Below are 20,632 nucleotides of genomic sequence, written 5' to 3'. Positions count from 1 at the left end.
TATCTCAAAGCCTGAAACAGTGGAAGCAGTGAGAGTTGGCAATTCCCACTTCCAGCTTTACTACACGTCAGAAAGTCAATGCACTCAAGGGATGTTGCCATCTACAAATTTGCCTACAAAATACACAGTGGCTGCACTCTATAGTAAATCTTACGAAATGGTTTGAAACATTTTGTTGACTTTATAAGGTGCAATATCAAATGCAAGTATTATTATGATGGTTTAGATTCAGAAAAAAAAACTTACTGGTCAGCCCACATTTTGGGATAAAAATGTGCTATTTTATAACAGACTTTATGGCATAAATGCCAGCTGTGGAACATAACTTCTCTCCCCCCATCCCCCGACTTTGGCATTTTCGCACTGAATCAGTTATGAATATTACATTTGAATGTTGCATTTTCACTCTCCTATTCCTTTTCCACAAGCATCCTCTGTAACGTCTGTAACACATCATTAGTTCTTCTTGGGTCTGAAACCATTGTTCTATTTCTTGTTCGAGCTTCTCCCTCAAGCAGCCCTGACAGCCTACCCAGGGTGGCCTTACCAAAATCAGACCACTTTTCTCCACACAACCAATCATTTGTTGAACAGAATTTTGATCCAGAATTGATATCCATATTACTTTAATTTAGTACTGATTTCCTAAGGTCCAATTTCTTTCCTCTTTTATAACACATCAGAACAAAGAGGACTATCCAAACTCACTGAGACCACAGTACAGTAGCCTTAATACTACAGGTATCTTACATATTATAGATCATACAGTGAACGTCTATGACCAATTATAGCATGAAATATTACAAAATTGAATGGCAGCATACTGCAACATAGAATATGTCCACAATAAATATAACAATGGAAAGATACTGTAACATTGGAGAGAGTGTAGTGTAGATTTACCATATTATTAGCAGAGATGTGGGGATATAGCTATCAAGAAAGATTGGATTGGTTAGAGCTTTCCTCTCTGGAGATGAGGCAATTGAGAAGGGACCTGATAGAGATGTTTAAAATTATGGGAAGGATTTGATAAGGTAGACATTTAATGCTGTTTCCACTTGTTGGTGAGTCCAAAATAAGGGGGCATACATATGATAGCCAGCAGCAGATCGAAAGAGTAGTTTAGTCCCCTTATATCCCGGTGACTATAATTGTATGCGGTCTTCAAGTTGCAGTCTGACTGTACAGTATGATGTCTGGGGATCTAATCTCGATTGATTTAGCAATTTTGACCAGCATCCTGTTTGTCTTTTTCATTTACGTCTTCCACTGTTTTGACCCTTTTTCCCCGGAACTCGCTACAAATACTCTCCTTCACTACAACAACAACTTGGATTTATATAGCGCCCTCTATGCCGGACGACGTCTTGGGTTCTGCTGCAAACACCTCCCTCCCCTACTAAACTGTAAAAAACAGTGTGCTAGGCCCCGCGCCTCTGCACCCTGTTTGCTCAACTCTACAAATGCTCTGTGGGCGAAACAGCTCCAGTCGCGCGTAAGCGGCGCAGTGAGTGTTGGGATCGCGGAAGCGGCTCGAGCAGGAAACCGGCTTCACCTGCTAGTGATTGAACTGCGATAGAAATAGCAGCTGTCACACTATTGCCATCTATTTGCTCGACACCCAACTTAAACTGAGCTCCTGCAACAAATTCCTGGTCGGTACTGTACTATTCAAATAAATATTTTTAGTATTTTTAATGTAACTATATTTTCAGGAAAGATGTCTATAGTTTTAATATAGACATACAGACATGGTTGTTTCACAAAATGCGCCTCTCAATAACACGAATCAACCCTCTCCAATTTCCTGCAAAAAATACAAAATCTATCTGCAATTTCACACAAAATTTGTTAAATGCCCCACAATTTTTGGAAAATATTTCCATAATTTTCTGTTGGCCCAGGTAATAAATTAGATTTATTAATTTAGATCTGTTTCAGCTTCCCCCTTGGCAAATTCAATCCCATCCATGGAGTATTTGTGTTTTCTATTCTTGGATTGTATGTATCCTTGCATTTATCTGTATTGAACTTCATTTGCCAGTTATTAGCCTATGTACATGCCCTGTCAAGCTCTCTTTGTAGGAACTTTGCTGTCTTCTCTGATTCCACAGCTCCCCCAACTTGGTGTCATTTGCAAATTTAATTATCTTACACTGGGTCTGCAAATCTAGTTCATTAATATATCTGAGGAATGAGAGGAATACCAGTGCAAATCCCTTAGGCACCCTGCTTAATACCTCTCCCATTTTGACTGCTCCCCTAACGAAGACCCTCTGCTTTCTTCCCTTCAGCCAATTCTGAATCCACGCCCATGTCTTGTCTCTTGTTTTCTGATACAATGACTACTTGATCCAGTTTGACATTTCAATTGTACGGGCATCATCATATCAACTACATGAAACGCACTTGAGTTCCCATCGGCAAAACAAAAGCCTCAAATTAAATTTAAAAAAAGTACATATTATTTTGTGTGAAAAACACGGAAATGTAGGAGTGATTTCCAGGATCTCACTTCTATGTTTAGCAAATTCCCGTTTAACCTTACCAGAGGTTAATTGAATACTTGTACAAAATAATGTGAGTTCTGACCCATTCAGTAGGCAGAGTCCAACTAAAGTATTGCAACGTAAACAGAGCAATGGATGCCTAGGAGTGATAACTATATAATTACATAAACGGGTTCAGTTATAAACCTGATATAAACCATGAATGAGAATCAAGGATAGGAATTACATCTATTTCTATTAATGGATATACTCTAGTTGGAAATGTTTTAATGTATGATGGGTATTATTATAGTGATTATTAATGGCCCGAACATGCCACCTGTTGTTGCGCGATGACAGCTTTACAGAAGGATTAACAAGAGACTGATTCTCTATCATTGCTTAATAGAAAATAAGACAGAGGATATGTATTACACAATTACAATGGTGGTTTCATTTCCTGCAATTGGTATTCTTTAAATGAACACTGGCTTTATCATCCAATGTTTTGCAAGCCTCTGTTTTGTTTGTTTTCAAAGACAAGGCACAATGTCACAGAGAACAACAAAATGTAGCATTACATCATTTTTATTATGAATAACAAAAAACAACACTTTCTGGTTCTTGTCCTGACATTTACACCACTGCTCTGATAATGTTAACATTCCAATGTTCAGTGGGGGCATAAAAATAAATATTCTGAGAGTAATCCTTCATTCCTTTTTTTTAAAAAAGAAAATATTCCCCACCTGTTTGCAGATATTTGAAATGTTGAACCTCATCCCATAGACCTGCCAATCTAAAATTTTGTTCCCCTCTTGGGCTGTTCTGCTGCTGCAGATAATGAAGAGTAAGGCTATTCAGCCCATCCAGTCAGTGCCACTATCAGGTGAATCGCTAAACGCTGCAATCCCGGATGGCTGAACCAATGGGGTCGAGAGATCTAGTCCGGCCGAGCTCAAATTTTCAGCTAAATGTCATTACAATGCTGGTACCAGAATTTACCAGCTTTTTTTCGGCACCAGTGTTTTTCAGTTCTAAAAAATGCCAGTACCGGCATTGTAATTGTTTGAATCCTTCGAGCAAAAGGTAATAAGACAGTATTATCTTCCCCCCCTCCCCCAATTAAACCCACTTTCAACTCTTTTCCTTGAGGAGGCCCCGCAGGGTCTCTTTGGAGTTGGACTGGGTGGTGACGTGCTCGACAGCGGAATGTCTGAATCAAGGCAATCCTCTGCGGTGGTCTCGGTTTCTGAACCACTGGGGTCTGCAGTACTCCAGGGCACTGCGGACACAACAGCCATCCCGGCTCATCGGTAGAACCCGGAAGGGCAGACGGGTCGGGGATTCTTTCTACTCGGCTCCTATTCACCCTGCAAGCCTGAGCCCTTAGCCCAGCTTTGGGCTTTTGCAGCTGGTCAAACTTCGTCAGAACCTGCGCACAAACTCTGGGGGTCCCCAAGCCTTGGCTCTTGCCAACCTGCACCTAACAGTCTCCAGAATTAGGTACGCAGGATTTGTTCCTGCTGGGAGAGAGTACGCGTTGCATTTCAAACATGGGAATTTCCACATGTAGGTGAGACGCTTGGAACTCTCAGGACGGCTTAAATTAAGCACCGTGAGGAACTTTCGCAGGCGTCGAAGACGTCCCGCCGATCAACAAGATATCCAACTATTTCCTTACAACCCATTTTTTTCAAAAAAAATTTGGTCACCCCATCCACGGCTCTTTGTGGGTCACTGCTGATAAGTAATAATAACAACATGATCAGCTGCTATATCAAATGCAAGTATTATTGCTTTTATTGAGCTGTTTCTAACTCAAGTTCCTTTTTTGGATTGATGCTATCGATCCACTTCAGCAGCCGCTCACTCACTCACAACCCTATATTATATATATATATATATATATTTGCAAGTGAGAGACCTGAGTTCATTTCCAGGCAGAGGGTGAAACCTTGGGCAAGTTTCCTTACTCCACACAGAGCCTAATAATAATCCCTCCAAAACAAAAAACAATAATAAATTGGTCATTTTCAATCTACGACTGTTTGTGGGACATTGCTGTGCGCAATTGGCTGCCGCGTTCGCCCACAAATATACAGTCAATCCACTTTACAGTGTGTTCTGTGAAGCGCTTTGGGACGTCCTCCCGACGTGAAAAGCGCTATATCAAATGCAAAAGGATTATTATTATTATTATTATCATTATGATAAATCCTCCCCGTGGGGAAGAACTTCGCCACAGACAGACTAACAATATCCTTAAAAGCTATGAACGACCAGTGGAACTCCGTTCGGGGAACTTCTCGCTTTCTCTTCTGGATCAGTGAAGTAAATCCCACAATTTCCCACAAACAGCACATCGCCACAGTGTGAATTCCCAACCTGGAGCAGAAAGTGGGTAACTCCACCCCTCCCCCGGGAAACACTGTGCCCACAGATTGCTTCATGAGCTGCTACTGGTGCGTCCCCACCAGCTGAATCCTCGGTAGTATAGTGGTGAGTATCCCCGCCTGTCACGCGGGAGACCGGGGTTCAATTCCCCGCCGGGGAGGAACCAGCAATTTTTTTTTCTTTTTATAAAATAAATAATAAGACTGATAAATCAATTACATTAAATACCAACATAAACAAATAAAACAATGGTAAAATCCTTGTCCGGTGATATGAAGCCTATTTTTTTTTAATGTGTATAGGAGGTGTTAAAAGCATTTTTTTTAAAAAAAAAGGCAACTGCGTCCCCACTGTGCGTGACTCGTCAACGATTCCGGGGCACCGACCGACCGACACCGCCAACCCCACAGTGCACCGCACAGTCGCCGTCTGTACCCACACTTGACTTAGCAAAGCGAGCTGTATTTGTGGAGTCACCTTACCGATCATTTCATACAGCGGATCGGGAAGGTCGGTCGGTCTGTCTGTCTGTCTGTACGGGAGGGTCTTGTTAGCGGAGGGCGGAGTTGAGTCCCCTCCCCCCCACCGCTTCGAAACCTTGTGATGGGACGACCTGAAGGCCGCGGGCACAATGCGCCTGCGCGGCCCCCTATTCGGCAGTTGAGCAGCGCGCGGAGCGGCCGTTAATGCGGGTGGGGGGGAGGGGGACAGCGCGAGGAGCGACCGTTAGGCGAAGAGGGCGCGGGCGCGAGGCCGTAGTATTAAGTCACCCTCTGTGCGCGGAGCTCGAGATGCTAACGGCGAAGAGTCCGCTCTAAAAGTTTTTTTTCGATAACACACACACACACACACACACACATAGAAGACGATAAAACTGTCAGATTTGGGGGGGGAAGGGCTGAGGTGCAGCCAGAGAGAAAGGGGGTAAACTCGTTCGATTTGATTTGCAGTCGACACTGTGTGCGGGGCCGAGCGACACCCATCCCCATCGCAAACTCGGGAGTGAACCCGGTCCTCTCTCTCACTCCTCCCCCTTCCTCGCCCCCCCCCCCGCACGCGCGCGGCGCTGTCACGTCACGCGACGCGACGCGACGGGACCCGGAATTCAGAGCGAACAAAGGGTCCCGACGCGGCGGCCGGAAGTGACGGCCTCCTGTTTACATGGCGGTCGCATAGCAACCGGTCGCCCCGCAGACCACGAGCCGCCCGTGGAGCCGCCGCCGCCGCCGCCGCTGCAAACCCAGAGAAGAAAAAAAAAGTGATCTCGTCAGCGGGGGGTTGTTCAGTTAGGCGGCGCCACGCTTGATCTTTCTCCCGCACACACACCCCCTTAGTAACAACAGTAACAACAGCAACAACAAGCCCCCTCTCTCCCCCCCCTTCCCCCCCACCACCCCACCACCACTTCACCCGCCCCGGAAAATGCCAGGCGCTTACCCGGTAGAAAAGGATACAGCGAAACTCGTAGCCGACGTGTGTAGCAAAAACAAGAAGGACCATAGAGTCACTGAAGGTTTCACAGTGAAAGCCATGATGAAAAACTCTATTGTAAGTAACTGAAGTCGGGGTCGGGGCATCACTCGCTGAAACAGCACTCAGGTGGCACTCGCGTTTCAACGCCTTCTCGTGAGAGGGCTTTTTCTCCGGCGAGTGGGACTCTCACGCAAGTCTTCCGTGAACCGTGAAGGGGAAACGGGTCAATGTCATAATCCCTTTGCACCTGATGTAGATCGCCCCTTCGCCTTGGGAAGAGGTGTCACAAAAAGCCTCACGGGCTTTTACTGTTGTGTTTTTTGTAGGGGAAAGTGGCAGCCAATTTCTGCTCAGCCCTCCCTGTCCCATCGCCATGAAGTGAATTAAATCAGTTTTATTTGGGAGGGGTTTCGGGGGGGGGTGGTTGGTTGATGGCCAGGACATTAGGAGATATTCCCTTCTCTTTAGAAGTTGTGCCATAGGATCATTAGCATTCACCGAAACGGGCAAGCGGGACATTGGTTTAGTGTCTCATTCAAAGAACAGCACCTCCAACAATCCCGTGCACCCCCAGCGCTGCGTTCGAATGTCTGCCTGAACTGTGAGCTTAATAATAATAATAATAATCCCTGCATTTGATAGAGCGCTTTTCACGTCGGGAGAACGTCCCAAAGCACTTCACAGAACACACTGTAAAGTGAATTGACTGTGTATTTGTGGGCGAACGCGGCAGCCAATTGCGCACAGCAATGTCCCAAAAAAACAGTCGTAGATTGAAAATGACCAATTTATTATTGGTTTTGGTTTTGGAGGGATTATTATTAGACTCTGTGTGGAGTAAGGAAACTTGCCCAAGGTTTCGCTCTGCCTGGAATTGAACTCAGATCTCTCACTTGCAAAGCGAGTGCTCTAACCACTGAGCTACAGGACTCCACATTGGGGAGTGTAGTGCAATGAGGACTGCAACAAACTACAACAAGACATTAATAAACATGCTGAATGGGCATTTAATTCGCAAATGAATTTCAATATCGATAAGTGTGAGGTGTACATTTTGGTAGGAGGAATAAGGAGGTCACATACTGCCTGGAAAGTAAGAATCTAAATAGGGTAGAGGAGCAAAGGGATTTAGGGGTACAGATACACAAATTGCTAAAAGTAGCGACACAGGTTAATAATAATAAAAAAACAGGCATTGGGGTTCATTTCTAGAGGGGTAGAAATGAAAAGCAGGGAAGTTATGCTAAACTTATATCGATTCTTAGTTAATCCACACTTGGAGTACTTGTGTACAGTTCTGGTCCCCATATTCTGGAAAGGATATAAAGCCACTGGAGAAGGTGCAAAAGAGATTTACAAGGATGATACCGAAACTGCGAGGTTATACCTATCAGAAAAGGCTGAATAAGCTTGCACTCTTCTATTGAAAAGAGAGGGGTGACCTGATAGAGGTCTTTAAAATGATGAAAGGTTTTGATAGGGTAGACATAGGGAAGGTGTTTCCACTTGTGAGGGAGACCAAAACCAGGGGCCATCAATATAAAATAGTCACCAGTAAATCAAATAAGGAAGTCAGAAGAAACTTCCTTACTCTGAGAGTAGTGGGAATGTGGAACATGCTCCCACAAGGAATAGTTGAGGTGAATAGCGTAGATGTATTTAAGGGGAAGCTAGATAAGGAGAAAGGAATGGAAGGGTATGCTGATAGGCTTAGTTGAGGAAGGGTAGAAGGAGTCTCATAAACGCCGGCATAGATCAGTTGGGTCGAATGGCCCGTTTCTGTGCTGTATATTCTATGTAACATTGCACTTTTCAAATTGGGAAGACGCGACAAAACACTTCTTAGGATACATGTGAAGTGCAGTCATGTTTTGTGGGGGGGGGAATAAAGATATAAAGTCCTTTATTAAATTGATCTTAGTCCAATATATATTTATTGCTTGAGAACACCTCTGAGAAATTCATGTAATATAAAATACATTGTGTGTGAAACAAACAGTGACCTATCCTGTACAGTTATTTTTTTGGCAGTACGGTGTTATTGTGAGCTGTGACCCAATCAGTTTTCACTTGTATGATTAATCCAATAATGATAACTATTTTACTGGCTGAAACAAACCAATATACAATTCATGCTAGATATTGAATAGATTATTTCATGGTGTACTTTCATGAACTCTGCGCAGATTGGCAGTATATGCAAGAAGGCTATTGAATTGTTTACCCGGGTAGCAACATACAACAATGCAATGATACTTTTGTAGTGATTCCAATTCACTTTTCTCTCCATTTTATGAAGGGAACACCCACTCTATCTCAAAATAGAATTACTATATATTGTATGAAATGAAGAGATATTGTGCAGTGTCTGTATGTTTCCCAGTAAGACTGTTTAGAGTTAGTGTTTGTACATTCACTCTCTTCTGTGTGGTAAATATTATAGTATAACTGGAATAACTAAGAAGGAAAAAATGGATAGGAATATTTTGTTTAGGCACTGATAGAGTTAAGGTACTCAATGTAATATGCAAAGATGCTATTATAACAGGTAAATGGGGTTTATTATAACATGTAATGCTTTATCACAAATGGCTAATGACGTGGAGACCACAATAACGCATAAAAAGGAATTTAATAAGTATTTGAAGAGAGACCTTGTCCAAGATTAGAGATAGAACACATCTGAGTTTATTAACGTCAACATATTAATAATAATTCTTGCATTGTACTTCTGATCAATAATTTAACTTGCAAGCCCTATACTGACTGAATACTGCAGCCTTATTTACTGTGCTCCAGAGAAAACCTAATTTATACTTTTGACTTCAGCTACAGTCCAAAGACCAGAAGATTGTTATACTTAAAGGACCACAGGAACTGCTACGGCTGAATGTCATTTTACCCCATTTCTCCTTCGCCTTCCTTGCCCTGCTTCCCCCCTTTCTGTTAGTCCTTAAAAGCTGCTCCCTCCCAACGTGCCTCAGTTCTGACGAAGGGTCGTAGATTGGAAACATTGACTCACTTTCCTTTCTCCATAGATGCTGCTGACCTACTGAGTGTTCCCAGTGACTTCTGTTTTGTTTGAGTTTACAGTATTGCCTAACACTAATGTTTTGATATAGAATTAATCTTAGCAATGAATAAAAACACAGTGAATAAAATGGTTTATGTATATATAGATCATTTGTGTTCTTATGAATTATTTTGTACTATCAATACACACCATTTACATCAGAAACCATTCAGGACCTGAAGAATTTTAAGTTTTTCAATTTACTAAGGTTGCCTATTTAAAGGTTATGGTCAGATATCTATTGTGAGGCTGATATAGTTTGAGAGCTGATATGGTAGCATTTTGAAGGTGCTCCTGACTATTTGTGTTCAATCCAATTACACTTCACACTGCATAGATACCTATGACTGTAAACTAATATACGACACACAGGTGCTGAGAATATTTTCCGTTGATAGCTTTCTAGCCGTATAAACAAAAAAAAAAACCTGTGAACTGCAAATGGGCCACTTGTCTTTTAGAAGGGCCTCATCAATGGCTGAAATTGGTTGCTGAAATTAAGTTTTGAAACTGAAATGCCTGGCAGGAACGTTAGTCATTTGAGGCAAGTTCAAGGAGCTTGGAACAGTTACATAAACTTGGGTTCTATACTGATTATTTTTGAAGGCTGAATATGTAAGGGAGGTGAATAGTTGTTGGATCTGAAGGCAAAAATATCCACAACTCACAAAAAAAATCAGATTGTTGGTAGAAAAATTTGACATCTTGGGTAAAAGCAGGCAATAGAATAATATGATTTTTAAAATACTAATGGAACTAACTAACCAGCGTGAGTCCAATGCACAAAAGAAAGGAACTCATCTTGTCCCTACTCGAAATTGAGCAATGGAAATAATTTTCCATTTGAAGAGATCCACCAAGCCTTAGTTGTAAAATTAATTTCCTTAACCCCAATAATCCATGATCTTTTTGTTTCAAAGCACTCTTAAAACTGGATGTAATCAGCCTTGTGGTCTCCTCAAAATTATTTCTTGGACGGCCCCCGTATTTTGCTGCAAACAAAAATGTGCGCAATAACCTAAGCGTATTGAGCACCATACAACGTCAGCATGAATTCTGGGTATTTAAAACAATCTGATTTGGCAATGTAGTCGAGCATCTTACTCGCTTTTTTTCACCACAAAGCTGATCCTCAGTTGCAAGGTTGAAGTATCAGGAATTACTAGATAAACGTGAGCTTTTCAGCCTCAACAGTTTCAAATCCATATGTGATGCTTAATAGGATAGAGAAACTAAACCCGGAGCAATTTCTTCTCAATAATTATTATAATTGCTATGCACAATTGGCTGCTGCGTTTCGTCCAGAAATATACAGTCAACTTACTTTACAGTACATTCTGTGAAGCACTTTGAGACATCTAGAAGATATGAAAAGCGCTATATCAAATGCAAGGATTATTATACTAATCCTTACACCTGTGACATCAAAATGTCTGAACAAATTTAGCAGGTAATTGCTGCTGAGTGTAGTAACTGCATTGATTACAGGATTATGAGCTCGACTCCACTTTGACTCAGAAGCATGAATACCACAGCTGAGCCAAGTTAACATTTTGGGTGTATAATATTATCTTTGTTAATTATAAACAAAATGTGTATTTGTTTTGGCTGTGTAAGTAAATTGCTTACAACTAATGAAGGTAGTCACAGAACTTTGATGTAGGTATGCTTTTTAAAAAAAAATTAAAAAGATTTAGTTTTTCAATGTTACAATTCCATACCTTAAAGAATTACATTTGTTTCCCTCGGGAACTGAACCTGTTTACTAAGCAAAGCAGATGCTTAGAAAAGGTAGAATAATAACGCGTGCATTGTTTGCTAAGATTAGATTTTGAAGCTATTGAATTCTTTATGCAAATTTACAAGGTTTGACATATCTAATAGTGTTTGTATCTTATATCAAAGAACAGATTGGTGATTACATGTGCAATACCGTTTAGTTTAATGTGTATATTTTACTAATTGGGTTTTCTAAGGAAATGTTTGTAGTGGCCCATTTGTTGCTTGGGTAATGCATAAATCTGTTTGAGATTAATTATGTACAGGAACACCTCTATTAAACACTTGAGGTATTATATAACCCATGCATTATTCAAGAAATAACTGAACAGTCCATGACATTAGTTTCAAAATATAAAGAAACAAGGCCACTTGTTGGATATATGGATTAACATGGAGAACAGCTACAAACCTCTCTAATAACAAGAACATTATTTTCTTTACCTCCACTTTCCAATTTACTGTCCTGCTTTTAAGATGCTGATGTCTTCTGGGATAAAGTTCCTTAATTTCTATCCATCAATTAGTACCTCACCTAACTAATCATTCCTCATGCATAGTTTTCAATTATTCAAAGTGCCACAGTTGGGCCCTTGACTACCATTTGCAAATATGTTCTCACAGGTTGAATAGTAATTGAGAACAGGAACCATGAACTTCTACAGATTATTTTTATCTCCCATTCTAACACAGGTTGATTTTAGTGCTGATATCAGCTAACTATGTAGCCCAGTTGGACAAATTTTAGAACCATAGAAATTTACAACACAGAAGAAGGCCTCAAGAACAAGTCCCAGTCTTAGACCTTCCTGAACTGCAGACCACACAATGCTTTACCACTACCACTGAGCAATCAATGAACCATGAAAATTTATTTTAATTTTAATCTCTGTATTAATTTATAGTAAATAGAATGATAATTGTGAGGTAAACTAAATTGCAAATTTGATCTGTGCTATAACTTTGAGAAGAAGTTTTGCTTTGTGACAGTGATAGCAGTGTAGTATTATGGCTGATTGCAAACTTTAATAACAATAATTTAAATTAACAGCCTGAATTTCAGTCATTATGATACAAACAAATTTGCCGCTCAGTTTGCAGGCATCAGATTACAAACACAATTACAATTAATGAATATACAGGACCAGAAAAATCACTGTTCACATCATATTTATTTCAACATTTTGAGCTAATGTACTTTGATTTGACTTGGATAAAAAGCAATGTTTCATTACGTAACAAAACAAAAAAGTAACTATTCTCTGCCATCTCCATAACACCTTGGCTGGTGCCTTGAAAAGCAGAAAATTAGGTTTTAAAAATATGGTGTTACAATATCAAATAATTTTAGAAAATGTATTCTATTTAATAATTCAACTAAAATTTCAAATATTTTTAGTAAGTTTCGTCCTATCTATTCACATTTAGCTTATACATGTATTGTGGTGAAGCATATAACTTTGGTCTGCAGGTGCAAGTGCCATGAACAGTGTTGAGATTGCCTGAGCTCTTTTAACATAGGACCCTCAGAGCCAGCAGATAGAAAACAATCTGGATTTAAACTCTCAGAGTTTAGAGCACACATGTTTAATCCAGTGCGTCACCTCGTCCTCAACTGAATAACTCTTTTGAAGATTAAAATAAATTGATTCAAAATGAATTTCGGGTTTAATTGAGAAATGCAGTTTCTGTAAATATGCTCGCATTACAGTACTTGTAATATTGGCCTTTACAGATTAATTTTTGAAAAGATGCACAGAACTTAATAGAAATGAACAGTTTTACATTTTGAGCTTCCACAGGGTTTATAGTTTTCACTAGTTCTCCGACCAGCTGTGAAACTAGGTTGTACTTTGAGTTGTAACCGCCGAAATTGTTCGACCTAAATCAACACTCAAGATTTTCTACATGGCAGTAAAAACAGCACATTTAAAGAGAGTGGAAAGCCACTTCAGATGACTACTGGAGCATATTAAAGTGCTTTGTAGCAATTCCAATATTGAAAGAAATTAAAACTTTTTTTAATGTAAATTCCATCCATTTCTATATTAACTCTTTTTGAATGGAATGTAGAAAATGGAGAGTTAAACAACAACAACAAAATTACATTTGAATAGCGCCTTTCATGTCGGGAGGACGTCCCAAGGCGCTGGACATTCAATGGGGGTCGGGATTGGGAGGGTGGAGGGCAGTGGGGGAAGGAGAGAGTGCTCAAACGCACGGTCGAAGAGGTGGGTTTTGAGACAGTTCTTGAAGGAGGCAACGGAGGAGCGAAGCGAAGGAACTGGGATGGAATTCCAAAGGGTGGGGCAGAGTGGCTGAAGGCCCACCAGCCAAAGGTGGGGCGGGCGAGGCGGGGGACGTGAAGCAGCCCGGAGCCCGCTGAGCGGAGGGAGCGGGCAGGTTGGTAGGGGTTAGGAGGTCACAGAGGTAAGGGGGAGTGAGCCACGCAGAGCTTTGAAGGTGAGGACCAGGATCGTGAACTGTATCCTCTGTGTGATGAGAAGCCAGTGGAGTCGGGCGAGGATGGGGGTGATAGGGTCAGAGGGTTTGGTGCGGGAGAGGACGCGGGCTGCAGAATTCTGGATGATCTGCAGCCTGTGGAGGGAGGAGTTGGGGAGGCCGACAAGCGGGTAGTTTGCATAGTTGAGCCTTGATGTTACGAATACGTGTGTGAGGGTCTCGGAGGCCTGTGGTATGAGACAGTGGGGGAGCCGGGTGACTTTGCGGAGGTGGGGGAAGGCAGAGTGGGTCATGGCAGGAATGTGGTGTAGAAACAACAGTTGAGGGTCAAACAAGATGCCAAGGTTCTGGACTGGTTAAGTGAGGTGGAGTGTGCAAACCATGGACGGTGATGCTGTCAGCGCCTGAGGTGAGGAGGCACTGACAGGAGCCTATCATGACACAGAGTCTCACAACCACACACACACAGCATCTCACACACACACACACAACATCTCACACACACACACAACATCTCACACACACACACACACACACAGCATCTCACACACACACACACAACATCTCACACACACACACAACATCTCACACACACACACACACAGCATCTCACACACACACACACAACATCTCACACACACACACACACAGCATCTCACACACACACACACACACAGCATCTCACACACACACACACACACACACACAGCATCTCACACACACACACAACATCTCACACACACACACAACATCTCACACACACACACACACACAGCATCTCACACACACACACACAACATCTCACACACACACAGCATCTCACACACACACACAACATCTCACACACACACACACACAGCATCTCACACACACACACACACAGCATCTCACACACACACACACACAGCATCTCACACACACACACACACACACAACATCTCACACACACACACAACATCTCACACACACACACACAACATCTCACACACACACACACAACATCTCACACACACACACACACAGCATCTCACACACACACACACACAGCATCTCCCACACACACACAGCATCTCACACACACACAGCATCTCACACACACACACAGCATCTCACACACACACACAGCATCTCACACACACACACAGCATCTCACACACACACACAACATCTCACACACACACACAACATCTCACACACACAACATCTCACACACAGCATCTCACACACACAACATCTCACACACAGCATCTCACACACACACACAACATCTTACACACAGCATCACACACACACACACAGCATCTCACACACACACACACACAGCATCTCACACACACACATCTCACACACACACAGCATCTCACACACACACACACATCTCACACACACACAGCATCTCACACACACACACACACACAGCATCTCACACACACACACACACACATCTCACACACACACACACACACAGCATCTCACACACACACACACACACACAGCATCTCACACACACACACACAGCATCTCACACACACACACAGCATCTCACACACACACACACACACACACAGCATCTCACACACACACACACACAGCATCTCACACACACACACACAGCATCTCACACACACAGCATCTCACACACACACACAGCATCTCACACACACACACACAGCATCTCACACACACACACACAGCATCTCACACAGCATCTCACACACACACACAGCATCTCACACACACACACACACACACAGCATCTCACACACACACAGCATCTCACACACACACACACACACACAACATCTCACACACACACACACACACACAGCATCTCACACACACAGCATCTCACACACACACAGCATGCTCACACACACACACACACAGCGTGCTCACACACACACAGCGTGCTCACACACACACAGCGTGCTCACACACACACAGCGTCGCTCACACACACACAGCGTCGCTCACACACACACACACAGCGTCGCTCACACACACACACAGCGTCGCTCACACACACACAGCGTCGCTCACACACACACAGCATCGCTCACACACACACAGCGTGCTCACACACACAGCATGCTCACACACACACAGCGTGCTCACACACACACAGCGTGCTCACACACACACAGCATGCTCACACACACACAGCGTGCTCACACACACACAGCATGCTCACACACACACAGCGTGCTCACACACGCAGCGTGCTCACACACACACACACACAGCGTGCTCACACACACACACAGCGTGCTCACACACACACACAGCGTGCTCACACACACACAGCGTGCTCACACACACACAGCATGCTCACACACACACAGCGTGCTCACACACAGCGTGCTCACACACACACAGCGTGCTCACACACACAGCGTGCTCACACACACACACAGCGTGCTCACACACGCAGCGTGCTCACACACACACACACACAGCGTGCTCACACACACACACAGCATGCTGACACACACATACAGTGTGCTCACACACGCAGAGCTGTGATGTGAATGTGCTGGAGAAGGTTGTCACCTCCACACAAGGAGAGGCCAGTGATGCTGAGACACAGTAACATGGGGATGGAGATCCTCAGGTAATTCCAGTCAGCTACATTGTCACCCGTCCACACCGCTCCTGCCACACAGTCACCGAGTTAAATAGTTATATGGCAGAGAAACAGGCCATTTGGCCCATGTCCATCCCGCAGGCCCTCTGCCTCGCCCCCTCCTTTATCTCCTTAAAGACTCGTCTCAAGACCCTCCTCTTCAACTGTACCATCTGTCACCCTCCTTCCCCCTCCTGCCCTCCATCCTCCCCAATCCTGAACCCCAGTTCGGGTCTGAAACACTGATTGTCCAGCGGGTTGGGAAATCCTTTCGACAAGAAAGGTGCTATACAAATGTAATTTTGTTGTTGTTTACACTGCATATGTGCATCCTATTCCCCTCTTCTTCATGTTTGAATCATGTTCTGCATGAAATACATCTAGAGAAATTATTCACCACAGTAATTTTCTGTGATGCTAAGAAGGATATTTGACAAAGATAAGAGGTGTAGGATTCAAGTATGTTTGTATATCAATAGGATGATCTTTTTCATTAAGCAATGTGTCTGTTTGCAAAAAGAATTGACCATTGCTGTGAAGTTAGAGCTGGGAGATCACCTCTGGCAGTACTTGTTTTGAGTGCTGATGAATGTTTCTTTCACACCAAGGTTCGAAGGCTGTCAAGCTTGTGAGCATTTTATTGTTATACAGAGGTTTTCTGTGCCAAAGGTTTGGGTTGCATATTTTGTACTTTATGGATGTGATCACATTATAAGAAATAAGAAAAAAAATCATACCACATAGATCTCCATGAACTGTTCACTACAAAGAAATTGAAGATAATATATCCTTGTAATTAACTGCAGATCTTTTCTCTATAATCCTGAAGTTACAAACACAAGTGTATTATACTCTGCTGCCACTTTGTTGTGATCAGCTCATGCAGCACACAGAAAGCTTCAAAAACCGCTACCTTCCTGGTGTTATTGGCAGAGCACCAACATGTGGTGTTGCCCTTTCTGAAGCAGGACTATCGGAGAGCTTCTCCGAGGCACGGGTCATTTTTTAATGAGAGTTTCATTTTGAAAGGGACCAGTTGAGATTAGCAAAATACTTGAAATATGATTATTTGTTTTTTATTGATATTTAATTAAAAGTATTTTGACTGTTACGGAACACTGTGTATTCAGTAAGTTTGTACTGGTTGGCCGCAAAACATCCCTGTTTGGAAAATTAGTCAGTGAATAATGGTATTGTAACTATTTTTATATGTTCAATGAAATCAGATTTTGTTATGAACTTGTAACAGTGGGATTGTTTTGTGTAGTTTATATTTTTCTGCATTTTGTGTTTCAAACTGGACATTCATAGGATTTACTATAAGGTGTACTTGCTGTGTATTTTCTTGCGAGGAAAAAGCTACACATTATGATACAGTGCTGATGTCAACTAAGAAGATGAGCGAGCAGCTTGTCTTAGTCAGTGAACATCCCTATCTCATGAGACATAAGGACAATGCAGTGCTGAGACCGCAATTGAAATTCCTGCTCAACATAGTTTTTGAATACCATCTGCCCAAGAAATTTTCATTCTAACCTTTTCTGTTCCACATAATTCTGCAACCAAATTCTCAACCCAAACAAAAAGTGCCCCAAATCATTGCATTATGAAAACAAATGTTTTATAAGTTTTTATTAAGAGAGAAACAGATGTTGAATGGTTCATAATCCATATTTATTTGACCAGGACCAGAGGTTTGGTGGGGGATGTGGGTTTGGCAGATGCATGTGGGGGCAGGATTGGCTATTTTTTATTTAATCTTCTGAGGATGCAAATTCATGTAGAGTAACACCTCACGAGGCCAGCAACCGTCCAGTACACTGCCAAATAGCTAATCTTCACGCGTGAGGATAAACTATGAATACCAGTGGAGTGTTCTAGCTGTGGGGAGTGGGATTTTACATCTGATCCGATCCTCATCAGAAGCCAACAAAAACAAAACACCTAGCTAGGGAAACTAGATAATGATCCTGAAGGAAATCCTGGTTGATTTTTCTCTTATCTTGCCAATAGCTGAGGCCAATTGTGACATTCTAAATGCTATTCTGGCAAAGATCAGCATCTAGCACAGATTGCCCCAGAAAGCTGTAGAAACATAATCAATAGGTCTGTTAAACACATAGATACTGGGATAGTAGAGGTATCAAGGAGTTTGGTGAATGGACAGGGCATTGACATTAAAAGATCTGATAAGATCTAATAAACTGGTGAAACAAGCTTGTTGGGCTGAAAGGGCTCCTCCTGTCCTTTGTGATTCAAGCCTACAATCTTCTGTTTCATGTTTATATAAATTAGTGGTATAATGGCGTAGACTTTAACCAGACGATGGAGGAGCCATGCTTTTTAAAAGGTTATTGAGCATTCTGTATAACACAAAATACATAGTCAATCTCCTTTATAGTATATCCTGTGAAGTGCTTTGAGACTGCTCCACAATGTGATAATACAAGGATTATTATTATGATAATAATGTGAAGGTAAGATTTAAAGCATTGGTATTTAAGTGGTTTTGACGATCAATCGGCACAAGGTCACCAAACATTATTGTTTGGATCAATGAAATGCAAAATGTAGTTTGTCAAAGCAATTTTAGCTTGTAAATGCCCTCTGTTATGCCCATGAAACATAACAGCCAGCCTCAAGAGGTGTCTGACTAATTCAAGGTAGGTAGAATCATAGAACTTAATCTGGAAAAATCTGGAAAAATAGATCTATTTGCCTATCTGAAAGTTATTATAGAATCATAGAATTATACAGCACAGAAGGAGGCGATTCAACCCATCGTGTCTGTGCCAGCTCTTTGGAAAGAGCTATCAAATTCAATCCCATTCCCCCGCGCTCTCCCCATATCCCTGCAAACTTGTCCTCCCCAAATAATTATCTACTTCTCTCTTAAAAGTTGTTATCAAATTGGCATCCACCACCCTTTCAGGCAATGCATTCCAGATCCGAACAACTCACTGTGTGAAAAAATTTCAGCAGGTCAGAGAGGTACGAGGGGGCAAGGCCATGGATGGCCTTGAAAGTGAGGACGAGGATTTTGAATTCGATCCTCTGAGGAATGGGAAGCCAGTGAAGTCGGGCAAAGGTGGGAGTGATGGGGTCATGGAGCCTGGTATGCGAGAGTACAGGAGCTGCAGAGTTTTGGCTGATCTGCAGCTTGTGAAGGGAAGAGTTGGGAAGACTGATGAGGAGGGAGTTTCCATAATTGAGCCTTGATGTGACGAATGTGTGGGTAAGGGTTTCGGCAGCCTGAAGGGGTGAGGCAGTGGCGGAGTCTGGCAATGTTGCGGAGGTTGTGGTAGGCAGTGTCGGTCATGGCCCATACTGCATACTGTATTTCATTGATTCAATATTGTTTCTGCATCAAATTGGTAGTAAAAATGCAGGTTTTAAAACAGGAAGCAATTATTTCCAAACCCCAGAATGTTTTGTTAGTAATCAATTCATCAGCTAAAGTATAATCAGGTTTATATGGCATCAGATTTCAAAACTTGAATGCATTTGCGGCTTTGCTATTCCGGATTTAAATGTTTCACCCACACTTAGGTACTATCTTCCCATTTAACAACGACACATTCACCTTAAAAAGCTCATAACATGAGCTCACATGCAAATTTGAGAATGTAGCCAGGACCACTTACTTTTTGACAGAAACACCTTATTTAATGCTTTAACAGTACATTTAATTTTTGGCAAATTGTTCAAATTTAGAATAATGGAGATATGCATCCAAGATGTTCTTCTCTGGTTTTGGTGCAGCTTAAAGCATTTTTGTGTCTCCACAGATTTTTGATATTGCCACTATATATTACATGGTCAAAAGTTGATATTCATTAAATCTTTGATGACTCGTATATCGAGGAAGGCCAGATCATGCAACCAATTAATACCTGTATTCTGTGCTCTATGCAACTGTAGAATGTGGGTGCATGTCATTTTCCCAGTTTAGCACTCATATAGTTCAGCGGTGTCATCCAGCTCAACTGGGTCATCAGTAATCCTGTCAGGAAGGGAAGGGAAACCAGAGGGTGCATTCCTTTCACTAGATCTATATAAACGTGCACAGAAATATCTATCAGACCAGATGTTTCAGTCCACATTTGCAATCTGCAAGTTTTGAATAACACTTTTTTAGCAGTTAATGCAGCTTCAATCGTGACATCGAATGCAGAAAGTTATAAATTCTTTGGATGTTTTATTGTGTGGTACTTCCATGTGGTTCTCCTTTTCAAGCAATTCAGGCTTATTTTTCAACTTTTAAATTGTAGGTTTAAATTGCTTACAATGTAAAACCAAAGATCCAACAAGATTGTAATTTTCTTTACACAA

At 42.1% G+C, this 20,632-nt stretch overlaps 2 protein-coding genes and 1 non-coding gene across 4 annotated transcripts in view; 2 read left to right on the top strand and 1 right to left on the bottom strand.

Annotated features, from left to right (window-relative positions):
- The window catches only part of prkn (parkin RBR E3 ubiquitin protein ligase), a 423,212-nt gene extending 417,784 nt beyond the window's left edge, over nt 1-5,428 (bottom strand). Inside the window, exon 1 of one of the 2 annotated variants that reach the window (XM_007889436.2) lies at nt 5,372-5,428. In XM_007889436.2, the coding sequence (XP_007887627.1) occupies nt 5,372-5,378 (7 nt within the window). In that variant the 5' untranslated portion in view covers nt 5,379-5,428. The remainder of the gene's footprint in view (nt 1-5,371) is intronic. The other variant, XM_042332972.1, reaches the window with a different exon arrangement.
- Nucleotides 4,978-5,049, top strand: trnad-guc. Its single transcript has one exon. It is a non-coding gene; the product is annotated as a tRNA-Asp (tRNA).
- An 860-nt stretch (nt 5,429-6,288) lies between the features above and the next one.
- The window catches only part of pacrg (PARK2 co-regulated), a 117,810-nt gene continuing 103,466 nt past the window's right edge, over nt 6,289-20,632 (top strand). Inside the window, exon 1 of the mRNA XM_007889317.2 lies at nt 6,289-6,437. Coding sequence (XP_007887508.2) covers nt 6,312-6,437 — 126 coding nt within the window. The 5' untranslated portion in view covers nt 6,289-6,311. The remainder of the gene's footprint in view (nt 6,438-20,632) is intronic.

Source organism: Callorhinchus milii, unplaced genomic scaffold (assembly GCF_018977255.1).
Source record: "Callorhinchus milii isolate IMCB2004 unplaced genomic scaffold, IMCB_Cmil_1.0 Scaffold3, whole genome shotgun sequence".
NCBI classification, from domain to species: Eukaryota; Metazoa; Chordata; class Chondrichthyes; order Chimaeriformes; family Callorhinchidae; genus Callorhinchus; species Callorhinchus milii.
Note: the sequence above shows the minus strand (reverse complement) of the source record. Positions and strands in the feature narration are given on the sequence as shown.